The 13,933-nt window shown below is 43.4% G+C and overlaps 1 protein-coding gene across 1 annotated transcript; it reads right to left on the reverse strand.

The window, feature by feature from the left end:
* Window positions 1–2,629: 2,629 nt before the first annotated feature.
* On the reverse strand, window positions 2,630–7,709 carry LOC126491105 (zinc finger protein OZF-like). Its single transcript, XM_050126517.1, is given in 2 exon segments — window positions 2,630–4,143; window positions 7,646–7,709. Coding segments are annotated over 2 exon segments (1,578 nt in total).
* Window positions 7,710–13,933: the final 6,224 nt, after the last annotated feature.

Raw genomic sequence — 13,933 nt, forward strand, 5'->3', positions numbered from 1 at the left:
AAGGAGGGAGGGAGGGAGGGAAGGAAGGAAGGAAGGAAGGAAGGAAGGAAGGAAGGAAGGAAGGAAGGAAGGAAGGAAGGAAGGGGAGACAGAGAGAGGAGGAGGAGAGGAGGGGAGGGATGGGGGACAAAGGGGAGAAGGAAGGGAGGGAGGGAGGAAAGGAGGGAGGGAAGGAGGGTCCAAGGTCATCACAAGAGCCCAGTAATAAAGTCTCAACAATTAACAAAAACTGCTTTTATTCTTGATGTAGCCAAGGTAGTTTGAACTCCTTGAAATCCTACTGCCTCCACCAGAGGTGTAATTAGGTATCCAACAAACCCAACTCAAGCATTCATTTTTTTTCAGAGGTTACTATTTTTAGGGGCTGGAGAGATGGTTCAATAGTTAAGAATGCTGGCTGCTCTTCCAAAGGACCCAGGTTCGGTACTCAGCACCAACATGTTGGTGACTCAACCACACTGCTTGTGCCCATATGGTTTTCTCCAGTGTGCGTTTAATCAGACAAATTCAATAGAAAGCTTTCTTGCATAGTTTGCACAATAGAGGGGGCTTTCTCTGGACATGAACAAATCATTTCATGATGAAGAAACTGTGAGTAGGAACAGTGTGCCTATATTGATTGTGTTCGCTGGGTGGAGATGTTACTTTTCTTGATGCCATGACAAAACACCAGATGAAAACGATTTACATAAATGCTCATTTTATCTCGGTTTTATGGAAAATGGTTTATTTTAGCAAGGAAGGCATGGTGGTGGGCTGGAAGACAAATCCTGGCAGTAGGTTAGTCTTCTCCTGTCTCAATTTTATTCAGTCTGGGCTCCAAGTCATGGGGTATCACAATAAAATCTAAAGTGGGTCTTCCCTCATCATTTCTATTTCTCTGAATGTATCATAAGTGGTTTTGGTAATTATAAATCCAGCTAGGTTGAAAAATTAGCCATCTGCAAGTCTACCTATTGTCAAGTTGATGCCCAGAAGCATCTTTTTTAGTTATACATTCTATCCCTAGCCCTCACAGGTTCATGACCATCTCATAAAACAAAAAAAAAAAAAAATCCATTTCAACTTCAAAAGTCCCCACAGTCTTAGTACTTTAAACACTACTTAATAGATCAAGTTTAAACATTTCCATTCCAAAATGAAGAACTGAAAATATAGTATAAGAAAACTGTGCCAAAAGCAAGGCCAAAACCCAGAGGCAAAATCACCAAATCCTGAAGATCTTTGTCAGCATCTAGGGCTATAGTTGATACCATTGGGACTCCATTAGCCTGTATACACCCACTCCTCCATTTCTGTACTCTGCAGCATCCATAGCACTAGACTGGTTCTACTCCCTGCCCCCTCAGCAGAACAACCATGGTCCTGGCATCTCCTGGAGACACTGCTGTAACACAGGGCTCACCTCCATAGCTTCACAACAATGAAAGGATACATCTCAGGACATCTTTTCATAGATTTGTGCTACACATTACCTTCCTTGCAGGGAATGCACATGGGACACATATCACCTGGCCTTAGTGTACTTGGAGCAAGTCTCCATAACTCAGGTCAGGTCTTGCATTTTGAATTCATGAAGGATGAAGGATGCTGTCAAGTTCTGCTATTGGCTTGAGATGTAGACTGGCCCCCTTCTAGCAGAACTGAAATAGTCTGTGTGCTTTAGTGGTTGAACCAGGAAAGTTGATCCCTAGGCTATTTTGAACAAGAGATCACTTCAGCCTCTCCTTCCAAACCATTTTATATAGTTACAATGGGTGGGCTATGCTCTCAATGTATCCTTCCTATTGTTCAAGTGCAAAGCACATGCTTCATTCTTAGACGAGCAAAGCTTTTAAAACAATAACAGCCCTCTACCACAATGCTTTCCTTTTGTGATACATTAAAATTGCTTATGGTTTTCTCAACAAACTAGATCTCTCTCTCTCTCTCTCTCTCTCTCTCTCTCTCTCTCTCTCTCTCTCTCTCTCTCCTCTCTCCTCTCTCTCTCCCTCTAAACCCAGGTAAGAGTGGTAAGCAATAGCCATGACACACTGAATATTACACTGTCTTTAAATTGCCTTTGTCTAATAAAACATGTCTTTTAACTAAACCTCACTCAAATTCTTTGGACATGGGCAGAATGCAACCAGACTTGTCAAAATGAAATATGCATGGTTTCTCATCTATTTCCCAAGAGAGAGCTCATTCCTTTCTGAAACCTAAGGCGTATTCTTTATTTTCTGAATTTCTGCTGGCATTTTGACCTTCCACACTCCCACCAAAATGGCCCGCTAAACCCTTTATAGCATTCCAGGGCTTCTCTAGTTCACAGATTCACACTCTTTAGTATAGGGGTTTATTCCAGAGTGAATCCGTTCATGCATTTACAAGGAGCTGGACTGCAAAAAGGCTTTCCCACACTGCTTACATCTGTAAGGTTTCTCTCCACTGTGAATCTTTTTGTGGTACCAAAGGGAACTGTGATATGTGAAGGCTTTACCACATTGCCTGCACACATATGGTTTCTCTCCACTATGGACCCTCTCATGGTCCCGAAGGGGACTGTGGAGAGTAAAGGCTTTACCACACTGGTTACATACAAAGGGCTTCACTGTACTGTGTGTCTGCTTATGTCTCTGAACCTGATTCAAAGAAGGGAAAGCTTTCTCACAGTGCCTACAGACACAGGGCTTCTCTCCACTGTGAATCCTTCCATGACATCGAAGGGAACTGGAAAAAGTGAAGGATTTCCCACATGGCTTACACACATATGATTTCTCTCCATTGTGTGTTCTTTCATGGCGTTCAGGAGAACTGAAAAAGTGAACACTTTCCCACACTGCTTACACACACAAGGCTTCTCTCCACTGTGAATCTTTTCATGGTACTCCAGGTAACTCTTTTTAGAGAAGGCTTTCCCACATTGTCTACATACATAGGACTTTATTCCAGTGTGTGCCTGTTCATGCCTCTGAACCTCGCTCAAACATGAAAAGAGTTTCCCACAATGCTTACACGCATAGGATTTCTCCCCACTGTGAATTCGTTCATGTCTTTGTAAGGACCTGCACAGCGTGAAGGCTTTCCCACACTGTTTACATCCATAGGGCTTCTCTCCAGTGTGGGTCCTTTCATGATGATAAAGGGAATTTTGTGTTCTGAAGGCTTTACCACACTGCTTACACACATAGGGTTTCTCTCCTATGTAAGTCCTTTCATGGTGATGAAGGGAATTGTGTGTAGTGAAGTCTTTCACTCATTGTTTACACACATAGGGCTTTTTGTCACTGTGAATCCTCTCATGGCATCTCAAATAATTGGGATGAGTGAAGGCTTTCCCACAATGCCTACAACCGTAGGGCATCTCTCCACTGTGGGTCCTTTCATGATATCGAAGGACACTGTGGACATAAAAAGCTTTACCACACTGCTGACATTCATAGGGCTTCTGTCCACTGTGAATCCACTCATGTCTTTGCAAATATCTGTACAACATGAAAGATTGTCCGCATTGCTTACACTCATAAGGCTTTTCTCCAGTGTGAATCTTCTCATGGCATCGGAGGGAAGTGTGTGTGGTAAAGGCTTTCCCACACTGCTTACATGCATGTGGTTTCACTCCAGTGTGAATCCTTTCGTGACATCTCAAGGAACCTGAACAAGTAGACGTTTTCTCACAGTACCTACAAGCATAGGGTCTCTCTTCATGATGCGTCTTTTCATGGCACTCAAGGGAAGCAGCATTAGGGAATTCTTTCCCACACTGTTTACATACATATCGCTTCTCTCCACTATGAGAACTTGAATGCATAAAGAGTGAAGTGTAATAGGGAAAGTCTTTAGTATATTTCTTACACTTGCCTGGACCATCACCCTTGTGTGCTATCATTTGTCTTTCAACATCTGCATCGTTCCTGAATTCTTTCCTATGCTGTTTGCACACATCTGGTTTCTTCAAAGCAGGGACTGTTTCATGTATCTGGAAGGGATTATCACTAAAAGTTTCCCTACGTTGCTTACTTTCATAAAGTTTCTCTTCAGTCTGAGTTCTTGCATACCTCAGATGGCACTGGGGAAAGCTGGAGCTGTTTCTGCATTCCTTACATTCATACAGTTGCTTGGCATATTCCTGATAGTCATATGATCTGTGACCATTCTGAACTGTGACAGGCACATGGGGATATATCTAGGAACTGTGGGCCCAGTCTGGCCTGGACTGGTTTTGAGTGTGAGTGCAGCAAGGCAAACTGTGTCTTCTGAGTGAAGTTTCAGAACGAATCCCCTACTTCTCATCTTCCACCCATGTATAATTGGGTGTACACAGGATGAAAATAAGACTCACCATGAAAAGAGACAGTTCCTCATGCTGTGTAACCCCCAACTATAAAATTACTTTTATTACTACTTCATAACTGTAATTTTGCTACTGTTATGAAGTATAATGTAAATATCTATCCGCTGGTCAACACCCAGAAGAAGGTCGCAACTCAGAAGCTGAGAACTATTACCATAAAGAAACACTGCCTCAATTAATTAATTCATTACAAATTATTAACAATAGGGGCCAGAATGATGACTTAGTGGTAAAGAATACTGGTTGCTCTTCCAGAGACCCCAGGATCAATTCCCAGAGTCTATATAGCAGCTCACAACCATTTATATCTCCCATTGTAGGAACAGCAATGCCATGTTCTAGCTTCCATGGGCATCAGGCACATAGACATATATTACATATATATCCAGAATATTCATACACATTAAAAGAATAATAATACATTTAACAATTTTTAAAACATTAATAATAAAGATGTGTCTGTGCTACCTTCAAAACCAGGCATCAAAAAGGAGAAAATTACTTAGCATCTGTCTTAAGTTAGAATAAATGTTTTAGAAAAATTTTAATACACCATTATATCTACCTCATTGTCATCCAAAAATGTATTTTCTTGACCATCACTGAAAAATAATTTTCCTTATTTCTTTCTTTTAACATTTTAATCATATATAGGTATGTATGTACGTACATACGTATGTATGCATGTGTATGTATTATATACAGTTTACTTTTATTTCATGTGCATTGATATTTTGTCTGCATGTGTGTCTGGGTGAAGGTGTCAGATCCCCTGGAACTGGAGTTACAGACAGTTGTGAGCTGCCATGTGGGTGCTGCGAATTGAACCCTTTGGAAGAGTAGCTAATGAATGCTCTTAACCACTGAGCAATCTCTCTAGCCTCCAATTTTCCTTATTTTCTAAGGTTTTAATTTCTAGTAGAATTCTGAAGACTGGTCCTAAAACTCCATTCCCTGCCCCCCAAAAGCAGAACATGTGAAGAAATACAAGATACTATGGCAAGTAAAAAGTGAGTAAATTTAAAAAGAAAATGATAATAACATATGCGAGCCGGCAAAGTGGTTCAGTGGGTCTGGGTGCTTGCCTAAGATCAATCCTTGGGGCCCTGAGGCCCACATCATACAACAGCAAACCAGCTCCAGCTAGCTGTCCTCTGACTTCCACATGCACACTGTGGCGTGGGTGCATGCACCACACACACACACACACACACACAGAGACACTCACACACATTTAAATACATAAAAATAATGATATGACCGTACCAAGCTTCCTCTCAATTTGTACCTTTATTTCCATAGATTACTAAGTCTCTCAGATCTCATAGAGAAATCTCTTCATTCAGAGACTATCAGTGAGTGCAGAAGCTCATAGGTGGTCAGGATGCCAAGGGTAAGTGTCTGCGGAGCGCTCAGCCACAAACGGGATGCCTACAGCATATCATTACAACCTGCCTCTGCAGTATGGCTCAGGGATGACCACAAAGGAGAGGCTAAAAGATCCGACCAGAGTAAAACAGTGTCTTCTGGGCATAATGCCGCACCCACAATCTCACAGAAGCTGTGGCTGACTGCACGAGACCTGTCCACGACCAAGGCATCAACATTCCAACACGGAGAGGGGAAGGGCTCACAAGCAGAGCAGTTACTCCTAAATGAGGAGCTGAATGACAGCTGATGACTTCTGGAGTAGAAAGACTTTATTAGGAGGATTTTTTTTGTTGTTTTTGCTATGTGCATTGGTGTTTTGCCATGGGTGTCCGTTCCCCCGGAACTAGAGTTATAAACAGTTGTGAACTGTAGTGTGGGTACTGGGAATTGAACCCAGGTCCTCTGGAAGAGCAGTCAGTGCTCTTAACCCCTGAGTCATCTCTCCAGCTCAGGATTGGTTTTCTTTAAGAATGTACCTCCTAGTAGATCAGCTGCTCTCCATTGATTTGTCCCACATCTATTAGTACAAAGGCAGCATGAATTGGAATCAAACAATTAACTAAAACAAAGAGGACAGATTCGAAGGTGGAAAGTTGGGAGGCATGAGAACAGATCTGGGAGGAGTTATGGGGGAGGTAAGAGTGATGATCCATATACACTATATGCATATAAGACTTTCTCAAAAAATCCATAAAATGTTATATTTAAAATGCAAAAAGGGCGAGGTGCATAATAACAACAGTAAAAATAATTAATGTAATGTAAACTTAGCTATTTAATGTTCCCCTAAAATCTAAGTGTCACTGCCTCTTTGGATGTTATGTTTGAAGTTGTTATGAAAACTGGAGAAGCTAACCAGGCGGTGATGGAGCATGCCTTTAATCCCAGCACTCAGGAGGCAGAGGCAGGTGAATCTGTGTGAGTTTGAGGCCAGCTTGGTCCACAGAGCAAGTTCCATGATAGCCAGAGCTATACAGAGAAGCCCCATTTTGGAAAAAAAAAAAAAAAAACATAAAAGACAGACAGAAAGACAGGAAGGAGAGGAGAGAAGGAAAAGAAGAGAAAAATTGAAGATGCCAGGCATGGTGTTGCACACCTATAATTTCAGCTTTATGTCGGTGAAGGCAGAAGTTGTTACCAGTTCAAAGCCAACCTGAGCTACAGAGAGAGTGAATTCCATGCCAGGACGGCCAGAGAGCAAGATTTTGTCTCAAATAAATAAACAAGTAAATAAATCCAATGAAGAAAGGAAGGTGGGTGAGAAAAAAGGAAAGCACTCGATGGGCCCTTAATGAGGGGAAAAAAAAAAACACTTAATGAGGAAACCTATTAAGCCCTGGTCAGTTTTGGATTAGAAGCAAGGTATGTCTGACTCGAGTTTTGGTGTTTTGTTTATTTGCTAAGAACAAAATTTCATGAATCTCAGACTAATGTTGACCTTCTGATTGTCCCACCTCCACCTCTCCAACCCTGAGATCATAGTAATGAGCCATAGTCTTCAGTTCCAGAAAAAAAGAAAAAAAAAAAAAAAACAGATTGAAACAGCTAGGAAAGTCCATACGAAGAACACGGGGCTGTGGGCAGGAGTCCCTGCCTCACATGTCAAACAACTTCAAGACGATCCTATCTGCTCTGGGCATTCAAGGCAGAGTGTGCCGGAGCCTGGCTCCTTCCCTGCAGATCTCACTTAGAAGTCGATAGTCTCCCTCCACCCTCCGGGCCTCCAAGAGAGAACAGAACAAGGACCCCTTGTAGAGCCCAGCCCCGCTCAGGGTCAGCACCAAGGGTCAGCACCAGACTCGGGGAGGTGGGGCGTAAGGATGCTAGTGTCCTGACTATACTGTCCTTCCAGCCTCTGGCACTCGGCCCAACACCTACCATTTACAGCTCCTGGGTTGTTCCGGGTCCTCCTCAAAGTAACAAGGACCCGAGCAGGTTTCATAGCGTGGCAGAGGATTTGTGCCTGGAGTCTCTGAGCTACACACTGGGTCGGGATTTATGGTGAAGTAAAAAAGGCCCGCACCTCCACTTCAGGCGGGGCTCCTCCTTCTACAGACGCAGGATTGGATGATCTGCACAGCTCCAGCGCCTCTCATTCGCTAGGAATGCAGGAGCCGCCCCTCTGAACCGTGAAAGACAACAGAAAGCCTCATTCAGCTAGCTAGAGTCTGCGCACAAACCAGAGATCATAGCATAGCATCTTAGCGAGCTATTCGACCGACTTTTTCACCTGGTGCATACCTGTCTGAGACTGGGAACTAGCATAATTTTAACAGAACTGGCCCCCGACTCTCCATAGTGGACTCTGATTTCCCTTTCTTTACTGGAAGGTCTGAAGTCTGCTCAGGGACTTTGTTATTCCACGACTCTTTAAGACAACCCCTGATGTTGTGTAGCAACTTGATTTGAATCAAAATATTCTCTTCTGGAGCGAGGATCATTAGACGCAGGAAGTAAAGGAAACGGACATGGTCCAGGAAAGAAATTAATCTTAGAAGTTCTAATGCTGCAACATTTTAATACAGTTTCTCATGTTATGGTGACCCGAACCATAAAATTATTTTTTATTCCTGCTTCATAACTGTAATTATGCTACTGTGATGAGTCCTAATCATAACAGTTGATATTTCCTATGGTCTTAAACGACCCCAGAAAAAGATCATTTGATGGCCAAAGGGCTCGCGACCCACAGGTTGAGAACCACTATTTCAGCGTCTAGCAGCTTCTGAAATTGAGATTCACGGCGTCTTTCCCCAAAATTATATAAACAGTAACACTACCTAGGAGGGAAGATTCTCCAACAGGCCGAGCTGAAGGCGCCAGGAGGGGGGCTCTTCTGAGTCCTTACTGGTTTCTGGAGCAGCTGCTCGGAAACTAGCATACAGGCTGAGCCCTCCAAGACCAGCAACCAGAGAAGTAGTTCCGGGGCATTACGTTGGGAATTGCCTTGGAACCGAGAGTTCTGTTAGAGGCTGCGTTGTTGAATTCGGGGGAAAGTCGGGGCATGTGTTCCCAACTTGGCCAGCACATCAGAGGTGCTGAGAAACAACACCAAGGCATTCGAGAAAACAGGTGTTGCCCTGGTTCTTCAAGAGCTGCCAAGCGGCACTGGGTAGCCTGCAGAGAGCTGGAGCTGAAGTCTGAGAGAATACTCCAGTTCTGGGGTTCCCAGGGGCAGCGGTAGCTGCCCCTTACACAGTGCATCCTGCTTCACGATGCCACGCTCCGTGGCGGTAGTGGAGCACAGCCCTGGGAATCTGAGGTAAACTGATGGCTCCTTGGCCCTCGTTGCCTTCGCGGGAAGGCATGGGTATACTATTAATGTTTTTGAAAGATCTATTGGTGATGGTGACATGCTTCAGCAGGTAAAGGTGCTTGCCGTGAAAATTCGTTAACCGGAGTTTCACCCCCAGAATCCATGGAGCCGTAGAGAGAGAGAACTGTCTTCACAACCGTTGTTCTTTGATCTCCATGTGCACGCTGAGGGACACATCCTATTACATAGCAAATGATGTTGATGATGATGACAACAATGTTTTCATTTTATTATTTATATGTGCCTGAGTATAGGAATGTGCTTGTAAGTGCTGGTGCCTTTAGACGCAGGAAGAAAGCATCCGATCAGGATGTGGAGTTAAGAAATTTAGGAGCCATCCTACAAGAGCGCTGGACAGGGAAGGCAGGTCCTCTGCAAGACTACTATGTATTCTAACTTGCAGGGCCCTTTCTCCAGATCCTAATTAAAATTTCTTAACCAAAGAAGGGCTGAAACCAGGCATGGTGACTCACACCTAAAGTCCCCAGCACTTAGGGAGGTGGGAGTTGGAGGCTAGCCTTAACTATGTAGCAAGTTCAAAACTAACCAAGGCTACTTGAGAATTGGCTGCATGCCCCACCCCTACATACACAAAACAAACACATAAATAAAATCATTTAAAAAATGAGTTTTCACACTTAGGGATAGGATTTGGAACCTCATAAACAGACTGAGGACTCGAGAGATGGATTCATAGTTAAGAGTGCTTGCAGCTCTTGCAAGGGACATGAGTTTGGTTCCCAGCATGCATTTCAGGTACCTCATAACCACCTGTAACTCCAACTCCAGTAGATCTGAAAGCAGATACCCTCCTTTTTCTTTTAAAAACACCTGCATACATGCACAACTGCATATCCACCCACCCACACACATGGATTTTAAAAATACATCATAAAGAGAGAGACATGTTCATTTTGCTGTCTTGCTCTTTAAGCCCTGCATTTTGTGAGGCTGTTTTTGCCTCCTCTAGAACCAGTGCTGAAATGGAGTCAGAGAAAGGTGGCCCACCAAACCCTGAACCAAGAACCTTGGAGTTTCTGTTCTCAGAACTGTAACAAGAGGAAGTTAACTTTATAAATTAGCAAGTTATCATTATAGAAACAAAAATAAGCACAGAAGAGCGGATATTTAATTCTGAGAAAATGGGAGGAAGGAGTTGTTGGAAGTTTGAGATATTTTTGATTGATAAGCCAAGGAACTAACAAACATGAATTGGCATAGCCACGATGTACACAGTACTCAATGCGTACAGTCTGTGCTGGTTTGAAAGATGGACCCTATAGGCTCATAGGGAGTGACACTATTAGGAGGTGAGGCACGGAAGTAGGTGTGGCTTTGTTAGAGGAAGTGAGTCACTGGGGGTGGGGGTGGGCTCAAGCCATGTCTAGTATGACAGTCACTTCCTGCTTCCTGTGGATCAAGATGTAGAACTCACAGCTCTTTCTCCAGTACCATGTCTGCTAGCATGCTACCATGCTTACTACCATGACAACAAAACCTCTGAACTGTAAGCCAAGCCCCAATTAAATGTTCTCCTTTGCAGGAGATGTGGTCATGGTGTCTCCTCACAGGAAAAAAAAAAGGAAAAAAACAAATAAATAAAGTACTTAGGACAGGTGCTTCAAAATCTAACAACCACCTCACTACTGTAAACAAATAAACAAACAACAAAATCACAACTGTGCACCAGATCACAAAGCAGTAAAGGAGGATAAAAATTCACAAAAATGAGTGACATACTTACAAATAGAAGCCACCTATTATTATCTAGCATGCAAAATTAATAGGCATTAAGGCAGAACGGAAAGAAATGACAATTTTCCCATTAGAAACAAAGATAGAACATGCAAAATACACAAGTGACAACCAGAACCTGCCCTTGAGGCCAGTAACCAAATCTCAACCATCAGCAAAGTTTCATTTTAATCAAAGAGTAATTTTGAAAACATACACTCACTAAACTAAGTGCTTATTTGTATCACTTTCCATGCACCCATGAACCTAACTCACTTAAATGAAATGAAAAACGGTGGTGGTGGCAAAGGCCTGTAATGCCAAGAGACAGAGGCAGAGGTGTCACGTGACAGAGGTGTTATTTCCAGGGGAGATGCAGCGCACGTGCCGACTTACTTCAGGCCTGGAGCACAGAAATTTCGGGTACCACTGAAGTTCTACTTAGTGAACCAGTGAGTGTAATTGAGGATCTTTACAGAAGTACAAGTGAGGGCTTACTGACCAGTGCAGAAGTGACTTGAAAAGCAGCTGTATAACCAAAGCCCACCCAGCATGGGTGAGAGCTCATGGAAACTGGGAATGTAGAGCACACTGCACAGCCTGTAGACAACAGCTTGAACAATAGCCATTCTTTGTGGGAGGGGAGGAGAAAGGGTTTATTTGGTTTACACTGCCAAATCACAGTCCATCCCTGAAGGAAGTTAAGACAGGAACCAAGCAGGGCAGGACCCTCATGCAGGAGCTGATGCAGAGGCCATTGAGGGGGGTTGCTTAATGACTTGCTCCTCAGGGCTTGCTCAGCCTGCTTTCTTAAATATTTTTTTTCTCTTGTTTTTATTGAGCTATATATTTTTGTCCATTCCCCTCCCTTCCTTTCTGCCATCTCCCATGAGCCCCGTGTTGCCAATTTACTCAGAAGATCTTGTCTTTTTCTACTTCCCATGTAGATCCATGTATGTCTCTTTTAGGATCCTCATTGTTGTCTAGGTTGTCTGGGATTGTAAATTGTAGGCTAGTTTTTCTTTGCTTTATGTCTAAAAAGCCACTTATGGATGAGTACATATTATATTTGTCTTTCTGGCTCTGGGTAACTTCACTCAATATGATATTTCTAAATCCATCCATTTGCCCACAAATTTCAAGATGTAATTCATTTTTTTCCATTATGTAGTACTCCATTTGATGTGGGAATCTGTGTGGTGTAATTAGCATTAATGAATAAAGAAAGTGCCTTGGCCTGTTGATAGGAGAGAACATAGGTAGGCGAGGAAGATGGAACTGAGGAGACACCATGGATCCACAGCCTGAGACAAACGCTGGTTAGAATATTTGCAGGTAAGCCACTGTCACGTGGCAATACACATAAATGGCTTTTAGATATAAAGCAAATAAAATCCAGCCTACAATTCACAATCCCAGAGAACCTAGACAACAAAGAGGACCCTAAGAGAAACATACATGGATCTAATCTTAAGTAGAAAAAGACAAGCTCTCCTGAGTAAATTAGGAGCATCTGTACCATGGGAGGGGGTTGAATGGGAGAGGAGAAGCAGTGAGGGGAGCATAGAAAAATAGCTCCATAAAAACAATTTTAAAAAAAGAACAGTGAGTGCTCTTAAGTACTGAACCATCTCTTACCCCCTCCTTATGACATTAAAAGAATGATTGAATCATTCACCTTCTGCCTCGTCACTGCTCTCCTGCTGCCACCTCTAGTTTCTCTTTATAATTCTCCAAGTTTAATGTTCGATGTATCCTTTGCTCCTCCCCATCCTTCCTCAAACAAAAACTCTATGTTGTGTGCCATACGCAGTTCTTAGAATGTAATGGTCAATTTGTTGTTGTTTTTGTTGTTGTTGTTTTGACAGGATCTCATTGTGTAGCTCTAGATTATTTGGCCCTCACTATGCCGCTTTGCAGATGAGGCTGGCCTTGAACTCACAGAGATCCACCTTCCTCTACCTCCCCGAGTGCTGGGATTAAAGGCATCTGCTGTCACTCCTGGTGACTTTGTACCACTGTTTCTAGTTTAGATTTCTGGAGGCCAAAACCCACAAATGCCACAATACACAGGCACCAAACCAGCAAACGATAATTTCTGGGGCACTCACCATAGTAAGGGTCACATATTGATTAAAAATCAGCTAACTAGTTGCAAAAACATGGAGACAGATACTGGTCTCATCCTTAAACAACAAAATATAGGTTTCTTGGGTCACCATTACTAATGGTGTCTGTGCTAGTCTATCCAGCTTCTCAGCATCTTGCTCAAAGAATTTAAGAAGGGCCAGACTTTGAGGCTAGAGAGATGACTCAGCAGTTAAGAGAACTTACTGCTTTTCCTAGAAAACTGACGTCGATTCCCAGCACCCAGGCGTGGGGCCTTACAGACTGCTTCCAACTCTATCCCCAGAGGACCCACGAGCTTCTGCAGGCATCCATACACAAGTGGCATACAGTCACACAGACAACATAAAAACAAAAACGTTTAGTAAAAGAAGGCCCAGGGCAGTGCGCTCTAAACGACACAAAGCAGAAACCAAGATGGCGTTAGCATTGGCAGAGAAGCAGCAATCTCTGAATCCTTGCTGTTACTTTTATTACTTTTTTTTTTTTTTTTTTTTTTGGTTTTTCGAGACAGGTTTTTTTTTTTTTTTTTTTTTTGGTTTTTCGAGACAGGGTTTCTCTGTGGCTTTGGAGCCTGTCCTGGCACTAGCTCTGTAGACCAGGCTGGTCTCGAACTCACGGAGATCCGCCTGCCTCTGCCTCCCAAGTGCTGTTTTGTTAACGTCTTTTGGTCCAGCACCCAGTCCGTTTCTACACTTTAGCACTGTAGTGATATAGTCCAACCTACAGGTGGCGCTCCTCCTAGGCCGAGGCAGAGGTAGCGGGTGGTTCCAAGCCCGCAGAGGACGGTTGAATTTCAGTTCTAAGGGAGAGGCAGACAAAGGCTTCTGGGAGCTGCTAGCAGCTCGCGGGCGCGAACTGCTTGGTTGTGGCGGATAACTGTCTTACACCCTGGGGCTGGGCCTTGGAAAAGGAGACTCCTCCTGGAGAGGAGAGAGAAAGTGGCCACAAGACCCAGGCCTGGCAGGGAAGTGCCTTAGCGCCAGTGC

Source organism: Alexandromys fortis, unplaced genomic scaffold (genome assembly GCF_014885135.2).
Source record: "Alexandromys fortis isolate MF-2015 unplaced genomic scaffold, M_Fortis_MF-2015_v1.1 scaffold_237, whole genome shotgun sequence".
Taxonomy (NCBI): Eukaryota; Metazoa; Chordata; class Mammalia; order Rodentia; family Cricetidae; genus Alexandromys; species Alexandromys fortis.